The sequence below is a fragment of the Grammomys surdaster genome, unplaced genomic scaffold (assembly GCF_004785775.1).
Source record: "Grammomys surdaster isolate TR1022 unplaced genomic scaffold, NIH_TR_1.0 317, whole genome shotgun sequence".
NCBI classification, from domain to species: Eukaryota; Metazoa; Chordata; class Mammalia; order Rodentia; family Muridae; genus Grammomys; species Grammomys surdaster.
Window position 1 is genome coordinate 850,170 of NW_021604736.1, and position 20,101 is coordinate 870,270.

Below are 20,101 nucleotides of genomic sequence, written 5' to 3' on the forward strand. Positions count from 1 at the left end.
CAAAAGAAGTTTAATAAAAAATTCTGGAACAGGCCATCCACGCAACTCCTGAGAACCTCTGTGGCCACCGAAAGAGCAGTAAGACTCAGGTGCTATAAAGATTTTTAAAGGAGATCTGAAGATGAGGTGAGAAAACAAAACAAGGAACCTCTGGGCACAGCTACAGCGATCTTTAGACACAGGCTAGCAGGCAACATTGAGTGAGTACATGAAAGACCTGCTGGGTTTAGCTCCTATTCCCATACAGCAGGGCCAGGCCCTGTAAAACAATGCCAGAAGAGAAGTAGACACAATGCAGACATCAGACCCAGGCTTAAATGTGACATAGTTTTTGGACTGGGAAGTAACTATAATTAACATACTAAAGTCTTCAACAACAAAAGACATGAAGGGATAGAAAAGTCAGCAAGATAAGAAACTAAAACCTGGGCTGGAGAGATGGCTCAGTGGTTAAGAGACTGGTCTTCCAGAGGTCCTGAGTTCAAGTCCCAGCAACCACATGGTGGCTCACAACCATCTGTAAAGGGATCTGATGCGCTCTTCTGGTGTGTCTGAAGACAGCTACAGTATGCTCATATATACGTAAAAATAAATCTTAAAAAAAAAAACCCAAACCCAAAAGAGTTAAAAGTTAAACATAATGACCACAGATTTCTTTAGTGAGCTCATCAGTAGACTAGACACAGCCAGGGAATAATTAGTGAGCTTGAAGGCATGTCAATACAAACAGTGTTCCCTATGAGGCTTCTAGTTAGGAGGAAATAAAACACCTGTCAGCCTGTAAGCAGTTCTGAGAGTTGGGCAGAGAAGCTAGGGAACACAGATTGTAGTTATATGCAAGAGATGGTATGATGGCTCTGTTGGTTGATATTTGGGTTGGGGGACCTGTGGGCTGGGCTCCTGTTTCTGTCTCTATTGCGCAGAGGGATCCAATGTATGATGGCATACACATGTCCACACTGCCATTTTTTACTAAACAAAGAAAAACCTTAAACGTTCTCTCCATTCCTGCTGAAATATCTGTATTTCACCCACCCCACCCACCCCTCTTTGAATATTAGGCTTGCTGTTGTATAGATTCAGCTTGTCTGTAGAGACAACAGAAACTGTTGTTGAGGTAGGCTTTTGTTGTGTGGCCCAGGCTAGCCTTGAACTTGTGAACCTGACTTAGTAAGGCTTGCATCATATACCCTCTCAACACTGAGGCATACATCTTGAAAGAGTCTTTATTTTCTTTTTTTTTTTTTGAGTCTTTATTTTCTAAGATTATTTCAGGCCCACATGTATGATGTGTTTTTCTCCAAGGAGCCCAGATTAGCACAGGGGTGCATGACCCACTTGACCTACAACGGCACTGACTGGTACAGGATGACTACTGTGGGGATACGCAGGAAAATAGACCCCAGAACCAAACCTTTGCAAGGTCCCACATTGTATCTGATGTATCCAACTTGTAATCATTAAGTCTTTTCCCTAATTCATATTTTGTTTCATACTATGTCTGTTTTAACCTTAAAATTGTTAATATATATATATGTACATATATGTATATATACACATATATATGTATATATATGTACATATATGTATATATACACACACATATATATACGTATATATGTAATATACGTATATATATACATATATACACATATATACATATACACATATATATGTATATGGTGCTGAGTGCTGGGATAAAAGGTGGCTCCTACTTTCTTATTGTGCCTCTTTAATTGGTTATGTTGATTCAAAATACTCAAATGTTGACTTCATTTAAGCATACCATGCAATTGTTAATGTAGTACTGGGGTAACTCCAGAGCTTCATGGTATTAGGCAACTGCAGTGGTTTGAATATGCTTGCCCCAGGCACTATTAGGAGGTGTGGCTTTGTTGGAGTAGGAGTGTCCTTATTGGAAGAAGTATGTCACTGTGAGGTGGGCAAAAGAGCTTCCTCCTAGCTGCCTGGGGATGCCAGTCTTCTGAGCACCTTCAGATCAAGATGTAGAACCCTTAGCTCAATATCCAGCACCATCTGTCTGGACATGGCCATGTTTCCTGCCATGATGATAATGGAGTGAACCTCTAAGCCAGCCCCAATTAAATGTTGTCCTTTATAAGAGTTGCCTTGGTCATGGTGTCTCTTCTCAGCAATAGAAACCCTAAGACAGCGAGCATCCACTGAACAGCATCTCCAACCCCTGCCTATTTTTAACAGCTGATTGCCTGTGTAGATTCTGTCAGAACGTTACTATGCATTGCCCATCTGTTTATTTCAACTGTACTTCTCACCCATGTGCTTAATTCTTAGTCTGTTTTCACCTTTAAGATTGAGAAGATCAGCCGGGCAGTGGTGGCGCACACCTTTAATCCCAGCACTTGGGAGGCAGAGGCAGGCGGATTTCTGAGTTCGAGGCTAGCCTGGTCTACAGAGTGAGCTCCAGGACAGCCAGGACTATTTAGAGAAACCCTGTCTTGAAAAACCAAAAAGAAAAAAAAAAAAAGATTGAGGAGATCAGCAGATAATTGCCGTGCTTGTGAGAATAGAGTATGAAGTTTTGCTACACAACAACCAAGGCAATTTTTATTAAAGCAAGCATTTAATTGGGGGCTTATTTTTAGAGGGTTAGTCCATTATCATCATGGTGGGCAGCATGGTGACATGCAGCCTGGCACTGGATAGTAGCTGAGGGCTACATCCTGATCTTCAGAGGGAGAGGGAGAGGGAGTGGGAGGGAGCAGGAGACTCTGGGCATGGCATGGGCCTTTGAAACCTCAAAACCTACCTTCAGTGACATAAATCCTCCAACAAGGTCATTCCTCCTAATCCTCCTAATCCTTTCAAATAGTGCCACTCCCTAGTGACTAAGCATTCAAATATATGTATGAGTCTATGGGTATAAAAGGAATTAATATCCAGTATTTATTAATGCTGGAAATTAATATAGAGGCAGTTCTTTAGCCAGCTAGTTCCTCAAATAACAATATAGAGACCTTTTAATATTTCAAACTTTAGGCCCTAGCTGGGCAGACTCTCAACTAGCTCATCTAAGTTAACCCGACCACCCAGCCTCATCCAGCCACATGGCTAGCTATACCTTCCAAGCCCATAGTCATGTCTGTCTCCTCTCATGTCTCCTGGAGAAAATGCCTTCCTCTTTATTCTTCCCAGAGTTCTTTTCTCCCTCCCAGGAAGTCCCACCATCCACTTCTTGTCCAGATAATTGGCTACCAGATTTCTATTAAAGCCAATCAGAGAATGCCCTAGGTAGGTAAGAAAGGACAGATATATACAGTGTACCCCAACATGAGGCCACTCTTAATCAATGGGACCCTAGGGTGCCACGTTCACTCCTTTTTGGATGATTTTCCTGCTCATTAGTTTACCAGTTCTAAATGGTGGCTCAGTACCAACCTGATCAAATATCTTCACTAGATTTGTTGATGACCCCTGATTTTCAGTTACTCTCCTGGTGGTGAAGTGGCAGCTTTCACACTTCCTGAAGCACTAAACTCATTTTGCTTTTTCAGTTTTGTCCAACCTCGGATGTCAGTAAATGCCTCCAAAGCTCCCTGTACAGTTTATGATGTCCTGCTGACATAGTGCTGACAGTTTATGATGTCCTGCTGTCATAGTGCCGTTGTTATTCAGCCAGGTTTCTCTGAACGAAGGCCCCGAGAGCAGACCAGGTCCAGTGTGCGACATCCAGACAGCACCCATCCTTCGACCCCAGGGCCTAGAAAACTGGCTAGGCTGCAGACACAGGCTGTGTCCCCTTCCAACACCATGTTTACAGGGGTTCCCCATATACATTTTATTAGATAATCTTCTGCACCCTAGGGAGATTTTGGTAGAGTGGCCTCCACAGACTCATGTATTCGAATGTTGTGGCTCCCAGTGAGTGGACTGTTGAGGAATGACTGGGAGGTGTTGCTCTGTTGGAGGTGTGTCACCGAAGACGGGCTTTGAGGTTTCAAAAGCCCACGGCAGGCCAGTATCTCCCCTTCTGCATTTGTCTTGCATACTATTCCAGCATCATGCCCACCTGCTGCCGTACTCTGTCCTGATATTAATGACCTGATCCTCTGAATCTGTGAGGAAGTCCCCAATTAAATGCTCTTTCTTGTATATGTTACCTTGGCCATGGTGTCTTGTCACAACAATGGTGCAGTAAACTCAAGAGAATGTCAAAATCCACAAAAGACAAATTTTATTTGAAAATATTAAATTTAATAGAAAATATCACATTGTAAACAAGTCCATTGATCCATTAGCTTAACACAGAATGACAGCACAATCACATATAAAAACTACAAACAAATGCTGGTACCAAACACAGTACTTCTGGAGAGGCCTGGGCCAGGATCTGAAAGACCTCTCCTAGAAATAGGCAGCTCTAGCTTCAGACAGGCACAAGGACAGAAAAGGAGGCAGCAACCACTCCAGAGAGGTGGAGAATATAAAAGGAGGCCAAGGAGCAGAGGAGCAGAAGAGCCTGGGAAGGACAGGAGCTGGAAGGACAGGTGGGTGAAGGCTTGGTTGTGATGCTTGGAGAACAGAGGATACCTTGTAAACCTGAGGTGGGAATGCCAGGGGTTTAAGCGAGGAGACAGCACTAGCATGTATAATGTTGGCACTCAGCTCTGAGGAGGCTGGAGAGCAGAGCACATATGTGCAGATGCAAGCTCCCCACCTTGAGTAGAAAACACTAAAATCATGGCCATTTTTGTGACCGGAGGGGATCTCCTTACTAGGGAGTGTGAAAAGAATCTGTTGAGAACAGAGCTCGGACAGGAGGGCTTTCCACCTTTCTCTTGTTGGACTCTTGAGAGAGAACAATACATGGCTGGCCTTTGGGAGCTTTGAGTGTATCTGTGAAAGCCATCTTAGCCCAACATGCCTAATCCTACCCAGAAAGTCTGTTTACAGAAAGGCTAGCTATTGACAACAGGAAAGAATCCACCCAATGGGAACAGGGGACAGGCTTCTCCCCCAAGTACTTGGTTCTGGCAGGAAGGGCTGCTTGCTTGTGCATAATTCAGGTTCTGGAAGTGCATTCTCTAAAACAAAAATTCCCAATAGGAAGGCTGGCAGAAGAGGGGCTCTCAAAACTCCAAAAAGGTTATGTCCAAAATGCACAAGCCCTAATCCCTGCCCACTCGAGAAAAGGTGCATATACAGGCAGAATTCCTCAATGGAAATGTGCTGGCCACGTGCATAGGGGCAGAAGAGAAGTGGAGTCCTCACCTGGGTATAATGACAGTCAGTGATACAGATCTCTGATTGTTACAAAAAAATTATGAAAGGGGGCAGAAAGTTGGGGACATAGCTCAGTTAGCAAAGAACCTCCCCAGTTTCAGCTCCCAGTACTGAAAAAGGGGGAAAAGTTATGAACAATGTTTTCCATAGCTCCTCAGCCTGTATGTGCCTAGCCAAGGATCTGCAGCAGCCATAGTGGACTGAAAAGTAATTCTACTCTCCTACAGACACTTTCCGGAAAAACCTGCCTGCTCCTCTGAGGTACTGAGTACAAGCTAGTCACTGTATGGCTTCTTAGCAGATTGGCTTTTCTGAATTTCCTTCTCCTTGATACTGTACAGGGGGTCCACCAACTTGTTATGAACAAGCATTAAACCTGTAACAAATTTAAAGCAAACAGTAGTCAAAGTAGACAGAGGCAAAAAGTTCCACAGTTATCAAGAGGAACACAGTGAGGCTCTCAAGTGGCCCCGAGCAGACCTTAATCTCTGTGATCTCCAAACACTAAATACAGTTAGTTTCTGGGGAGTGACAGAGTTCCCAACGCTGCAAACCCTGCCACTGAGGGAACGGGCTGAGTAAAGATCAGTAAAGATCTTTTTGGGCCAGGTGTGGTGGCACACGCCTTTAATCCCAACATTTAGGAGGCAGAGTTGGGCAGATCCCTGAGTTCAAGGCCAGCCTGGTCTACAAAGTGAGTCCCAGGACAGCCAGGGCTACACACAGAAACTTTGTCTTTAAAAAATAAAAGATTCATCTTTTCAGCAAAGGGAAAACTAATTTAATTGCTTAACCAATAAGGATTGCCATGTAAATTTGCTTCAAACTAGGGTTTTAGAATTACTCGACAGGCACTCTAGAAATGCTATCCTCTCAACTGTCCTAGCAGGCATCTTGTAAAGGAAATAAAGTCCCCCACAGGGCTGGTTTAGTGCCCTAGCTGTAGGAGAAATGCTTATATGATGTCTGACAGAGAAAACTCAAGGCTCCATGTCTTGCAAGGTTACCACAGCCACAGTCTATGCATTTCCTTGTCTCCTCAGTAACAGATCTCCAGAAACAGACCTTTCCAGTCATGGATAGAAAAAGGAATGACCATACCATGGAGCAGTAGAGTGTGACTGCTATTGAAGTCACAGGTGGTAGGTAGGAAGATGGCCCAGCGGGTAAAGGTGCTTGCTATATAATCCTGGCCACCCAAGTTTGATCCCCAGAACCCGTATAAAGTTGGTGGAAAGAACCAATTCCAAACTCCCTTTGACCTTCACATATATACCATGGCATACATGATGAAGATACACACACAGACACACACACCACAGGTGCGGATTAAAATGTCCAGAGTAAGTCATATGTGGTAGTGATGTCTCTAATTCCAGCACTCAGGAAGCTGAGGCCGAATTATAACTTGGAGGCTATAAAGTGAGACCTTGTCTGAAAATAAAAAATAAAACACATGCTGGGTGTAGTGCTGCACACATTTAATCCCAGCACTCAGTAGGCAGAGGCAGGAGAATTTCTGTGAATCTTCAAAGCTAGTTCCAGGTCAACCAGAGATACACAGGAGACCTTGACTCAAATATATAAAAATGAAATCAAACCCAGAACACCACATCCATGCCTCCCTCCCACTCAGGCCTGAGCCTCACCTTTGAAATACTTGACTGTCTTCACTTTTAGTTCCAAGGTGGCATCCTCATCACACACAAACACGGTGCGAGGATGCTGCTGAAAGGCAGACACCGTCCACATGTGGTTCACGCCCTCCTCAATGGCTTTGTACAGAGCGAAAGCCTTGTGAGCACCTGTGATGAGGATCATCACCTGGGGATCAGAGAACAGGGCGGCGATGGAGACAGAGCAGCGATGGAGACAGGCGAGCTTGGGAAGCCAGGGTGGGAGGTACTGGTGGGCCCCTGAGGTTGACTCTCAGAAAAGCTACCCTTGTCTGCTCTCTTTCAGGTTCAGAGCATTGGAAGTGCTGTGTGACTCAGTGTGCTGTTCTGTTTATAGAAAGCAAAGGCACGGCTGCACTGGAGCTAGGACACCAAGAGCACAGGTGCTGAGGTGACCCTAAGAATTCAGCTCTACAGACTGTCCTTTCACCTGAGTACTCCCTCCACTCCCTACTTGAACTCAAAATCTGCCTGCCTCTGTCTCTGGGTCTGGGGTTAAAGGTAGGCATTACTGCTCCTGTCTCAAAGGACTAAACACAGAGGCACAGAAGGTGACTAAAGCCCTAACTTACTTCTGGTCTTTGTTCCATTCCCAGATCAGATTCCTCCCTGTTATGGCTGGTCTGCAAACCCTCATGCTTTCAAAAGGCAAGTAGACTAGACCCGAGGGATGGATTCAGGCCATCCAGTGGAAATCCTGGTACCATTCATTCACTAGAGTTCACCTCTCCACTGATTTATCTGCTTACTTATGGACTTGAACAAAGAAGTTGGAAAGTAAACATCTACATCCATTTCCCACTGAGTATAATATCTCATAGAAACAAAGAACACTTCAAAATTCAAACACATAGGTCAGTGAATGGCTCAGCAAGTAAAGGTGCTTGCAGCCAAGCTCAAAAGCTGAGGTCATCCCTGGGTCTCACATGGAAGAGAAAAATGACTCACATGTTATCTTATGAACTCCATGAGAGTACTGTGACATGCATTTGCATACACATATATACACACACATGCAGACATGTATGAGAAACAGGATTTGGAAAAATAAGATAAAGTTTAGACACAGTAGGGAAACTGGAACCACAAAAATAAAATTGAATTAAAGTATCTGACTTTTTAGGAGAAAAACTCACTAAACTCAGCCCAAAACATTCCATCACAATTTACTGCATTTACTGCCCTCAAGCACAGGGCTACCAACACAGCATCCTTGGGTTGCAGGGTGTGTACTTTCAAACCAACTGCAGGGACCATATGTGTCTGCTCAGAACCAAGGGAGGTACAAATTCTTATCCCTCTATCAGTGCTGGGAGCATCTGCCCACAAGCTGTAAGAAAGGGGTGCAAAAGCAGAGACACACAGCCCAGCCCCTGGTTCTATAGACAAGATGCTCAGAGAATTGCCCTCCCCCAGGAATGACCTCTCCTCTAAAGCAGAGGAGAAGCAGTGCCAAGACTAGCTAGGAGTTTGGCTTTATTTATCAAGTGTTCAGCTTTAGTAAGAATGAATACTTGGTGACTGTGCAGCTTAACATTTATAACCAAATAACCAACCCCTCTGTCCAACTTTAGCAGCAGCTGGCCATCTGAGCCTTGGACGTTTACCTCTTTAGCATCCATGACGGTGCCCACACCCACTGTCAGGGCCATGGTGGGCACCTTGGCAAGATCACCATCAAAGAATCTAGCGTTGGCCAGGATGGTGTCCATGGCCAGAGTCTTCACACGGGTCCTGGACACCAGACTGGAGCCTGGCTCATTGAAGGCAATGTGTCCATCGGGGCCAATGCCTGTGGAGATGGCAGAGCAGCTCTATGAGCTACAGGGACCCAAAACTCCAAAAATAAATCGTGTCCTCTGCTCAGAAAAAGATCTTTGAAACTTGCATTTCTTCTCCTTGTGCACTAGGTCAGAGCTTCCTTATGCATGTGACCTCCCTCCCCATCTCTCAGACTTGAGACACACACAAGACTCTGGTAACTTGTCTCCACCCTCGGACAGATCAGAACTGTGCAAAATAGCTTCCCTCTCAGCCCACACTGTGGAGAAGTATAGCTTCTCCCCTGCCCCTCTTGCCCAGAGCTGGAACCCAGCAAACAAACCTCAGCCTGGACGGCTGAGGTCATGAGTGCTCAGGACCTGCCAGCTCCTGCCTCCTCATCACTGCTTTCTTTCTTCCTTTCTTTTAATAAAGGCAGAGTCTATTATACAGCCCAGGCAGTGGGGAACTCAGTATGTAGACCAGGCTGGCCTTGAACTCAGAGATCCATTGGCCTCCACCTTCCAAGTGCTGGGATTAAAGATGTTGCCACAATGTCCAGCCCTCCTCTTTCTCTTATAAGAGTTAGGCTAAGGAGTAAGATACCACCCAGCTTTAAACCCAAGGTGACTCTCAACATGACAGCATGTGGACACTGTGGGTACCCAAGAGGTAGACACCCAGGTTCCTACCTTCTCCCCATGTTCTTGGCTTCCCTGGGATTCAACTGACAGACAGTATACAAGGACTAAACACTGTTTTGGAACTGGAGTCTATGACTTTAAATGTTTAGCTAAGTTACATGGATGTTTGTTTGGTAAGGCAGTTTTGAGGATATCAGGATCCAAATCCAAACCTCCCCAGGAGACACTGAGTGTATGAAGAGGCCACCTCAGGTCACACAGTTCCAGAGCAGAAGGGCTGAGGCAGGAACTAGGGCTCCCATCTATGCCTCCCCTGTCCCACATGGTGATGGATGACTCTGAGGTGTTAGCACTGAGCGGCCACCTGGAGATAGGCGTGTTCTCCTGCTCACATACTGCACTGCAGCCAGTCCAGGCCTGGGCCTGGATACATACCGCACCATGGAATGTGCCATGCTCACCTCCGACAAAGAGTTCAATCCCTCCTGCAGCCTGGATCTTCTCCTCAAAGGCGTCGCACTCGGCCTGCAGGTCTGCCGCATTCCCATCCAAAATGTGGGTGTTTTCAGGGTGGATGTCAATGTGCTTGAAGAAATTATTCCACATGAAGGAGTGGTAGCTCTCTGGGTGCTCTCGAGGAAGACCTGTGGGGTCAGGGGACACTCAGCTGAGACTGAGCCAGAGCCCTCCTCTCAAGAGAATGTCAAGAGATCACACTGGCTTCAGGGTCACTTGGGAGACTGTCCATCTAACCCCCAACGTGTAGAACAGACTGAGCTGGTGTGCAGTCAACCACAGGCACGATCTGCACTCTGCTATAGCTACATATGGAGGGGACAGTGCTAGGAACTGGAAATCCTCATTCTCACCCCATTGTAGCTCACTTACCTAGAGCTTTTGCCTAGCATGTGAGACCCTCAGCTTGATCTCCAGCACCGGCTTGGGGTTGGGAAGCACACACACATCACCTTTACATAAGAGAATGGTCACAAACTGCAGTCTAGGGACACTGTGCAGCTGGAGGTAGCCTGCCCACCTGGGTAGCAGAACTGAGCCCACAGGGAAAGGTAGCACGCACAGTCCTCATCCCCTGCCTTCTACCTCACCCCTCATTCCATCATCCCCACTAAACCTGAACCTTGACTTAAGTATTGAGTGGTTGGGGAGAATATCAGAGTTTCCTAAAACTTGTTATTGTTAGTCAGAAGAATTTCAATGTTAGGAATATTTCAAGACATCCTGGTGGTGCTGGTGCATGCCTTTAATCCCAGCACCTGGGCAGCAGAGGCAGGTGAATCTCTGTCAGTTTGAGAGCAGTCTGTTCCACAGGTCAAGCTACAGGACAACCAGGACTACACAGAGAAACCCTGTCTCAAAGCAAAACAAATAAGAATATTAAAGATGCCAGGCGGTGGTGGCACACGCCTTTAATCCCAGCACTTGGGAGGCAGAGGCAGGCGGATTTCTGAGTTTGAGGCCAGCCTGGTCTACAGAGTGAGTGCCAGGACAGCCAGGGCTACACAGAGAAACCTTGTCTCAAAAAAACAAAAAAAACAAAACAACAACAACAAAAAAAATTAAAGACAATGTCTTTAATCCCAGCATCCAGGAGACAAAGACAGATGGATTTCTAAGAGTTCAAGGCCAGTCTAATCTACACAGTAAGTTCCAGGCCAACCAAGGCTTGCATAGTGAAACCCTGTCTCTAAACACTATAATTCTTTTTTAAAAATCAGACTGAGAATGTTCATCAGGGGTAGAGTATTTGCCAAGCATACCCCAGGCCTCAGGTTCAATCTTCAGCTATGGCAAAACAAAAGAAAAATTTGTGTCAAAACATATTTAAAAGCAGGGATGGCAGGATGGCTCAGTGGCTAAAGGTACTTATCACCAAGCCTGAGGATGGACTGATCTCGAGGATCTATACGGTGGAAGGACAGACTCCAGCATGTAATCCTCTGGTATGTACACACACACACACTGGTAATTTTCAAAATACATTTAGTCTTTAAAGAAACTGCTGTGCACAGAAGTACACACTTGCAATCCTAGCACTTGAGAGGTAAAATGGAGGATGACAAGTTCCAGGCCAACCTCAGCTACACAGCAAGATCCTGCCTCAGAACAAAGGAGAAAGAAAACCATTCTGCCACATACTATATATGGATGAACCCTGAAAACATGCTACCCACCATCCAGGCACAAATAGCCAAATAAACACATTAATGACCTGACTCATGAGGTGCCTGGAGAAGTCAAGATTCTGGGGAATAGGGAGAAACATTGTTTTCCGGCACATTTAAAGATGGAGACCCAGGGAGCTGCTTGACAGGAAGCCACAGCTCAGCAGGCTGAGAGTGCATAGTTCTGATAGGAGTCTCACAGTGGTGTGAAACCACTCAAGACTTCTGAACTGTACGATAGAAAGATGTCTGTTGTGGTAGTTGGGGTGGGAGTGCAGTGCCCTAGGAGGTCACAAGAGGATGCTGGGTCTCTGGAGCTGGAGTTAAGAGGTAACCATCTGAGGTGAGTGCTGGGAAATTAAGTTGGGTTCTATGTAAGAACAGTGTGTGTTCTTTTTCTGGTAGGGAATGGGGCTGAGACAGGGTCTCTATGGAGTCCTGGCTATCCTGGAACTTGCTATGTAGACCGACTGCCTTGGTCTCACTGAGACCTTGAAAACATGCTACCACTTAAACGCACTGAAATCCTCCTCCTGCCTTCCTAGTGATGGCCTTAAAACCAGTGTGTGTTCCTAACCACTGAACCATCACTCCAGCCTTGATTTTGAGCTTTTTAGACAAAAATGACTGTGTTTCCCAGGTGCCCTCGATTCCTCCATCTAATGGAACCTCCTACCTTATCAACCCTTTCCCAAGACCCCAGGAGTTGGGACCCAGTTTTGAAGATGGCAAATGTTAATTATTTTACCAGGTTTCTATTTGTTTGCTTGTTTTTTAACATTTAAAATTAAACTGTCGGGCTGGAGAGATGGCTCAGGGGATAAGAGCACTGACTGCTCTTCCAGAGGTCCTGAGTTCAATTCCCAGCAATCACATGGTGGCTCACAACCATCTGTGATGGGGTCAGATGCCCTCTGCTGGTGTGTCTGAAGACAGCTACAGTGTACTCATGTGCATAAAATAAATAAATCTTAAAAACAAATAATTTAAAAATAAATTAAATTAAATTAAATTAAACTGTCACCGGGCGGTGGTGGCACACGCCTTTAATCCCAGCACTTGGGAGGCAGAAGCAGGCGGATTTCTGAGTTCGAGGCCAGCCTGGTCTACAGAGTGAGTTCCAGGACAGCCAGGGCTACACAGAGAAACCCTGTCTCGAAAAACCAAAAAAAAAAAAAAAAAAAGAAAAGAAAAGAAAAAGAAACCGTCACAAAATGATTGGGTGACAGAGGAGATATCCAAAGGCACAAGTCTCAGCCTCTACCAATGGTGCCAGGCACAAAGAGGGAACACAGTTCAGACATAGAATCTGGATCCCAGGATCAAATTTGCAGAGAGAAATGGCATGGAGTTAGGGACCAAGTAGAGGGCAAAAAGCACCTTCATATTTAGCAAGTGTTCTCTAAAATGTCCACAATGCACAAGAAGCTTCTGTCTCAATCATGGCATCTGTGAGTACTACTACTGAGGTAAGTGCCATTTTACAGCTGGCCAAGCAAGGCTGTAAGAGACAAGCACCAGTGAACCATTCCTCTTCAAGGCTGAGCCCGTGAGGAGATGATTCCCCAAGAATCAGGAAGAACATGAAAGACACTCACCCACATACTCGTCCATGTTGAAGGTTTTCACATATTTAAAGGACAGGTCCCCATTCTTATAGTATTCAATCAGCTTCTGGTAGCAGCCAAGTGGGGTGCTCCCTGTGAGAAGCAAGTAGGAACGTCACCACAAACATCCTTCAGCTCCCAGGAGCATCAGGAAGTTTCTGTCAGGTCTGCAGTCTCACCAAAGCTCCAACTCACCTACCACCTATCCACTCTGTGCTTGGTGTCTAACGCCCAGTAGACTGTTCTGCTCTAGAGAATAGGACTGTGAGGGTCTCCCTGGGGCCAGCCACACAGCTGACAGAAGTCACTGGTTAGCATCTGCGTGAGTGCCAGACTTGATTACTTATGTGATATTCTAGAAGCATCTACTATGTGCAAGGCACAGGGCTGAAGATGGGAAGACAGAAACAACAAGCCTAGAAGAGACTCTGTAGAAATGGGGACACAACAGAGATGTAAGCAGTGACAGAGTCACCCTGTGCTTCAGAGTTCAGGGAAGACTTATGACAATGACATAGTCCTGAGTGGAGGTCTCATGAGCAGGTAAGCACACAAAAGGCAGGAAGATCATAGAGAGTAAGACCGAAGAGCTGAACTGTGGGTATGGCTCAGTGATGGGCCCAAAAAAGAACACAGATACAAGAACACTGACTGGAAAGTGGGTTAGTTTAAAACTAACCTTCCAAGATGGAATGTGGTGGTGGAGGAGGGCTTATAGATGCAGGAATAGTTCCTAACCAGGTATACAGACAAGGAGAAAGAAATGAACACTAACGCCCCAAACACGATTAATGTAGACTATTAGGGAAAGCTTCTGAATAGCTGTGTATCAAATGATACTGCAACATGCTGTGGCAGACCTGTCCTTGGGTCTATAGTGGTTATGGGGGACAAATGTCCTCATTCTTGGGAGGTTTGGGACACAAGATTTAAAGTGTCAGGATGCCCAGAACCTTTCATTTGATTCCAGCAACAAACTACAAGGGTAGACAGAGAACAAGAGGCAGAGAAAAGAGCAAATGTGCCAAGATATTAACTGGTGAATCTAGACAAACAGCTTTATGCTGCGGATGTCAGTTCTGAATAGTTGAAACTTTCACACTTAACGCTCATCCAGCCGAGACCGTCATTCTCCTTTTCAAAATCCAATAGTGTCATCCTTCTGCCTCATAAATATAACCTTGCAAAGGCTGCTCCAGCCTGTCATGGGCTTTACCTCAAGGCCTCTGTACCACTGTCCTCTCAGCAGGCCAAGCTCTTCCTTCAGGTCATGTCATGGCTAACTGAAGGCCTTCCTTTAGTGCCTCTTTCTCAGAGACCTTTTCTGCCACCACATCTGACACAGTCCTCACTAAGCACACCCCCCAGCCTCTCTCCTGTTGCCTTCTAACATATTCTACATTTCGCTAATTAACTTGCTTACCCTCTGTCTTTCCCACTATAATCTAAGCTTTAAGAAGTAGGCATTTATGTTTGTTTTTTTTTAAAATGTTGTTGCTATATCCCCAGAAGCATAACTGCTTGGTATACAGCAGGTACTCAAAAACTTATCTGCTGATAAGGACTGGAAAGGTGGCTCAGCAGCTAAACAGCTTTACTTGCCAGGTGTGGTGGTGCACACCATTAATCCTAGCACTGGGGAGAGACAACGGCGGATTTCTGAGTTTGAGCCCAGTCTGGTCTACATGGTCAGCTCCAAGCCAAGGCTACCTAGTGAGACCATATTCTCAAAACCAAACCAAACCAAATCAAACCAACCAACCAACCAACCAAGCAACCAAAATCTCCTTTTCACTATGTGTGAGACTATGCACGTGTCTGCAGACTCCCGAAGAGGAAGAGGGCCGAACATCACCTGGAACTGGAGTTACAGATGGTTGGGCGCATACTGATATAGGTGCTTGGAACTGAACTCAGTTCCTCGCAAGACCAGTCATGCTTTTAACTGCTGAGCCTCCTCTCCAGCCCAAGAATGGTTTTAAAGTTTTAAAATATTTTTTTTAAATCAAAAGAATATTTCATGCCAGGCAGTGGTGGCGCACGCCTTTAATCCCAGCACTTGGGAGGCAGAGGCAGGTGGATTTCTGAGTTCGAGGCCACCCTGGTCTACAGAGTGAGTTCCAGGACAGCCAGGACTACACAGAGAAACCCTGTCTCGAAAAACCAAAACAAAAAAAACAAAAAAAAAACAAAAAAAAACATTTCATAATGCAAAAATTATGTAAGCTCACACTTTAGTGTCCATACATAAAGTCTTTCTGACATATAGTCAGTCACATGCATCCACATATCTATTGCCCGCGGCTGTTTTCCTACCTACAATGGCAAACTGAGGAGCTACAATAGTGAAGCCAAAAGTCTGAAGGCCTCTTTATGGTGGATGAGTCAGGCAAAACCACCAAGACCCATCTCCCCACTTGTGAAGGAAATATTTAGGATACTTTTTTGAGGCACTGGGCCAAAATATCTTCCTGTAAAGGTAACATTCAGACTTTTTTTTTTTTTCAGAAGACAATTGGATTTTATAATCAATTAAGCTTTACAGAAAAGTATTCGAATGATTAACTTCTCAGTTCTCCTATGAGGAGGGCTCAGCTAATAATACCCCCTACATGCAGAGAACAGGCCTGAGTTACGATTTAATGTCTGCTTCCTGTTTATGATTAAAACTCTGTTTTTCCAGGACTGGGCTATGCCTCACCTGGAACTTTATCCAGGGCTGGTTCTTTACTGCCTGTCCCAGGAACAGCAATTGTGCCTTTATTTCAAAAAGTTATTTAAAACCATCTTGTAAGCCTCCCTTTGTTTCAAAAGGTTGTATGAACGACGCCCCCCCTGCCTTAGTTGTGATTATCTTGTTTTGACCACCTGTTATGCTCTGCTCCTGTAAACCCTAATATTCTCCCCCACCTGGAATCCCCTACCCACCACCCTCTTTTCCACAGCATACCGGTGGGGAGCCCCAGCGTGAAGTACTTGTCAGGCCCTGGGTTAAACTGGATGATGCGGTTCCTAATATACTTGGCCGCCCACTCGCTGGCCTGGGAATAGTGTTCCAGGATAATGAGCTTCATCTCGACCTGCAGCATGGAGATAACAAGCTGAATTAAGGGGAGGGCAGAGACAGAGAAGGCTGAGGAGGGGGATAGAGTCCTTTTAGCCAAGCAACAGCCCTCTCCCAGCTCACAGGTGGACAAGCTGGACGGCTCGTCTCCACCAACCACCAGGAGGCGGTACTGTGGGGTCAGTCCTTGGCTGGGGAGGACCTTACAAAGCACCAGAATTTTCTGGCTCCTTCCTGCATAAAATTGGACTCAGTAATACCTGCCTCCTCGATATCACGACAGCACATAACCTACAGTCGGCGAGCCACTGTCACCTAGCAGCTGGGCCTGCTCCTGCCCACATCCACATCCTCATCCTCACCTAGGGCAGGTCCTCTGCCTCCATGGACTCCCTTCGCTACCAGAGATGCCTCGGAGTCACCTTGGGGCACTTAAAGAAGGAGGTGGCAAGGCACAGGGAGGGTGGAGTACTTTCCGCCTTCACAGTTTACCAGAGGTCCCTAGTTTCCCCCAAGGCACCAAGGGATACAGGTAACCTTGCGCAGAGAGGGCTAATGGCTCGCCGTCTGTCCGTGCAGCCCGGCGTCCCCAGCCCAGACGGCGCTCGCGTCGCCCCCTCAGGCCCGCCTTGACCTAGGTCCGGGGCTCGGAGGATCCTGCCGGGTCGCTCCCACTTACTCGCAGGCTTCCCGCGGCTGCAGCGGCTACAGCACAAGTGGCCCGGCCCGCGCGCGTCACGTGGCCGCGGGTCACGCGGTGCACGCGCCGCCAGCTGACTCAGGGCGGTCCTACGCTGCCAGGCCGCGCCGCCTGAGGCCCCAAGGTGTGGCCTCCTGACCTGGGTGTGTCCCTTAGCTGCAAAATGCAAAGCCGACTGCTGACTGTGCGGCCGCGGCTCCCCTCAGTCCAGCGTGGGGTGCACACAGACACAGCAGTAGCCAGGGCGGTTGTCCACTAAGCCCTGGACAAGATGCCGGGGTGTAGGCCTTAGGAGAGGATGCATTCTGTTTGAGCACTGGCTGTGTGCGATGGGGCCTTGGACACAGCTAAATCTGTAGCTTAACGTGGCTATTAGGGAAAACGTGGGTTGGTTTTTTTTTGTTTTTGTTTTTTTTAGCTTATCCACAGAATTTGGACCTTGAAAAGCAGACTTTTTAAAAGGTATGGTTGTGCAGACTCCCGATTGTATATCACAACACAGATAAGAGAACAGTCTGTCAGGGGCTCGGTGTGCTCAAGTCACAAGGAAGCTGGGCAAAAGGCACAACTACCACTTAAGTGATCTTATCTGTGATGTCTCTCAGAAGGATCTACTGTTCTTTTGCAGAGAGTCAGGTTCGGGTGTCAGCCAGCCAGAGCGGAAGTCAGAACAAGGAGAATAAAAAGGGCCCTTGACATCCTTAGGTCTTCCCTACTTCCTGTCTTCGTTTAAACTTTGTAGTATCCAAACAAGATATAATCTTTAAAATGTATGTTTCTCTGTATGTAAGTCTCATGTATGTAGGTGCCCAAGGAGGCCAGAAAATGGCATTGAATCCCCAGGTGCTGAAGTTGTGACGTTCCCTGACGTAGGTGCTGGGAACTGAACTCAGGTCCTCCACAAGAGGTGCAAACCCTCTTGACGGCTAAGCCACCTCTCCAGTTGTCTACCTTGGAGTATATCAAACTTCTGAGAGTATTTGGGAAATGCCTATACTTAGGTTAGGAGGAAGGACTTGTGTGGTCACCCCTTCTATTATATTGGGCTTTGCCAAGAGCTTTGGTTCCCACGTATCTTAATTAGAGGTACTATTGCTGTGATGAAACACAATGACCAGAAGCAAGTTAGAGAGGAAAGGGTTTATTTGGCTTACACTTACACGTCACTGTTCATCAGCGGAGGAAGTCAGGATGAGAACTCAAACAGGGCAGGAACCTGGAGGCAGGAGCTGATGGAGGAGTGCTGCTTACTGGCTTGTTCTCTGTGCTTGCTCAGCCTGCTTTCTTATAGAACCCAGGAGCACCAGCCCAGATGCGGCTCTACCCACAATGAGCTGGGTCTTCCGTCATCAATCAGTAATTAAGAAAATGTTCTACAGGTCTGCCTGCAGCCTGATCTTATGGAGGCATTTCCTCAGCTGAAGTCCTCTCTTCTCAGATGATTATAGATTGTGTCAGGTTGTCATAAAACTGTCAGGCACAATTGACCCCTTATCAACTTAATACACAATCTGTTAAACTACAACCTTTGCTTTTTTTTTTCATTTCCAAGACCACACATTAATAAAAACATTACAATATAAAATATTTTACAAACTTAAAAAGGATGGTTTCAAGTGATCCCGTTCAAGAGTCAGGTGTGACGGTTAACATTTTATAGGTGTACGTACGTACCTGTGGCCTCACAGTCTGAGACATTCTAGACCATGTTAAGCTCTTCATAATAGGGAAGAGATTTCCTGAATCCATTTATCTCTCCATCGACAGCAGTCTGAAGGAGTGTTATCCTGGCTCCTGGGGACATTTCCTTTCTCAAACCTAGAGGTGGCTGTCAGGTCCAAAGGAAACTTCAGTTCCTCAAACTCCAAAAGGCAGTCCAAATATCCAGAAAGGAACTCAACCTGGGCTAAAGGAGGAATTCTGACGGTTAGATAAAAGCCAGCATTCTTCAGGAAATTGTGAAACTGGTTCCCATCTGCCAAAAGGGGTGATTTCCCTTTCCTCTGGCAGAGGGAGATGTGGCTGCCTGTGGGGCTGTCATAAGTACCTGTTATATATTTCAAAGTCCATGCTAGCATCCTTTCTCCACCCTCCCCTAAACCATCTTCATGTTACAGGCTTCCCCAACCCACCCCCAGTTTCTCATTCTCCTTTAAGACCCTCTATCCTCACTACATTTCCCCTATCTTCTCCTCTGTTACTTGCCCTTGGCTCACTGACAGCTTTACCATGTTTGATCTCTTTCTTTTTCTCTCTGCTCTAGAATCTTCCAGATGCCTCTGGCTGTTCTCTCATATTGACAATACAAACCTTCCCCTTAATCATTCCGTGGAGTGGTCATGTGGTCAGTTTATACAGTGACTGTATTTAATGGACAGGCCTAGGGGCTCATTGATCTCCTCTTCCACTGGCTGTATGCATGACTATCTTGGTCAGGCCTCTTCCACTGGCTGTATGCATGACTATCTTGGTCAAGGGGAGCTTTGTCCGCTAAGACCAGAGGTGGTGGAGTCCATGGAGTAGACCTTTACAATCTGAGAGACTTGTTCTTTGACCTCACTAAAGGTGTTAATGTTGTGTTTTATAAAAAAGAAAGAATGAACTAGGATATGTATGGTAGAGGCATGGTGTGGTGAGCAGGCCCATGCGGAGGCATCCCTTCCTCCTGAGATACCAGCCGTATGATGGATACAGTATGGAATAGAGTTTATTTAGGGCATGTTGAGGAAGTAGAGGGGGGAGGGGAGAGAGAGAGAGAGAGAGAGAGAGAGAGAGAGAGAGAGAGAGGTAGACAGAGGAAAGGAGAGGCTAGCAAGGAACATGTAGAGAGAGGAGGGAGGGGAATGGGCAGAGAGGCAGAGAAGGGGCAGAGACTAAGAAGCTAAGAGTGAGGAGGGGGGAAACAGCCCCTTTTACACTGAGTCAGGCATACTTGGCTGTTGCCAGGTAACTGTGGGGCGGAGCCTAGAAGGAATGCCAACAGTTAATTTATTTTTTAATCTGCTTTTGAACTTAATCAGAAATCACATCTCAGCAGGACAACTGCAGATTCTCCACAGGGAAGTTCCAACCTCAAACTCCAAAGATACCAGGTAGCACAGGCCTGGACTGCAGCATCCACATCCAGATCTTTCCCAAGAGGAGAGGGTAACTCTGTGCAGCTGACCCCATCTCTCTTGAGTTATCCCTCTGGCCTTTGTTAAG

The 20,101-nt window shown here is 46.2% G+C and overlaps 1 protein-coding gene across 2 annotated transcripts; it reads right to left on the reverse strand.

The window, feature by feature from the left end:
- Nucleotides 1-4,196: 4,196 nt before the first annotated feature.
- On the reverse strand, nucleotides 4,197-16,956 carry Gnpda1 (glucosamine-6-phosphate deaminase 1). Of its 2 annotated transcripts, none has more exons than XM_028777923.1 (7): nucleotides 16,877-16,956; nucleotides 16,084-16,213; nucleotides 13,125-13,226; nucleotides 9,805-9,987; nucleotides 8,546-8,730; nucleotides 6,912-7,086; nucleotides 4,197-5,638 (listed from the first exon to the last, which is right to left on the reverse strand). In XM_028777923.1, the coding sequence occupies exons 2-7, from the start codon at nucleotides 16,205-16,207 to the stop codon at nucleotides 5,538-5,540; spliced, it is 870 nt and encodes a 289-aa protein (XP_028633756.1). In that variant the 5' UTR covers nucleotides 16,208-16,213; nucleotides 16,877-16,956; the 3' UTR covers nucleotides 4,197-5,537. The 2 variants fall into 2 exon arrangements, with proteins under 2 accessions (XP_028633756.1, XP_028633757.1); XM_028777924.1 differs by lacking the exon at nucleotides 16,877-16,956 and adding an exon at nucleotides 16,735-16,791.
- Nucleotides 16,957-20,101: the final 3,145 nt, after the last annotated feature.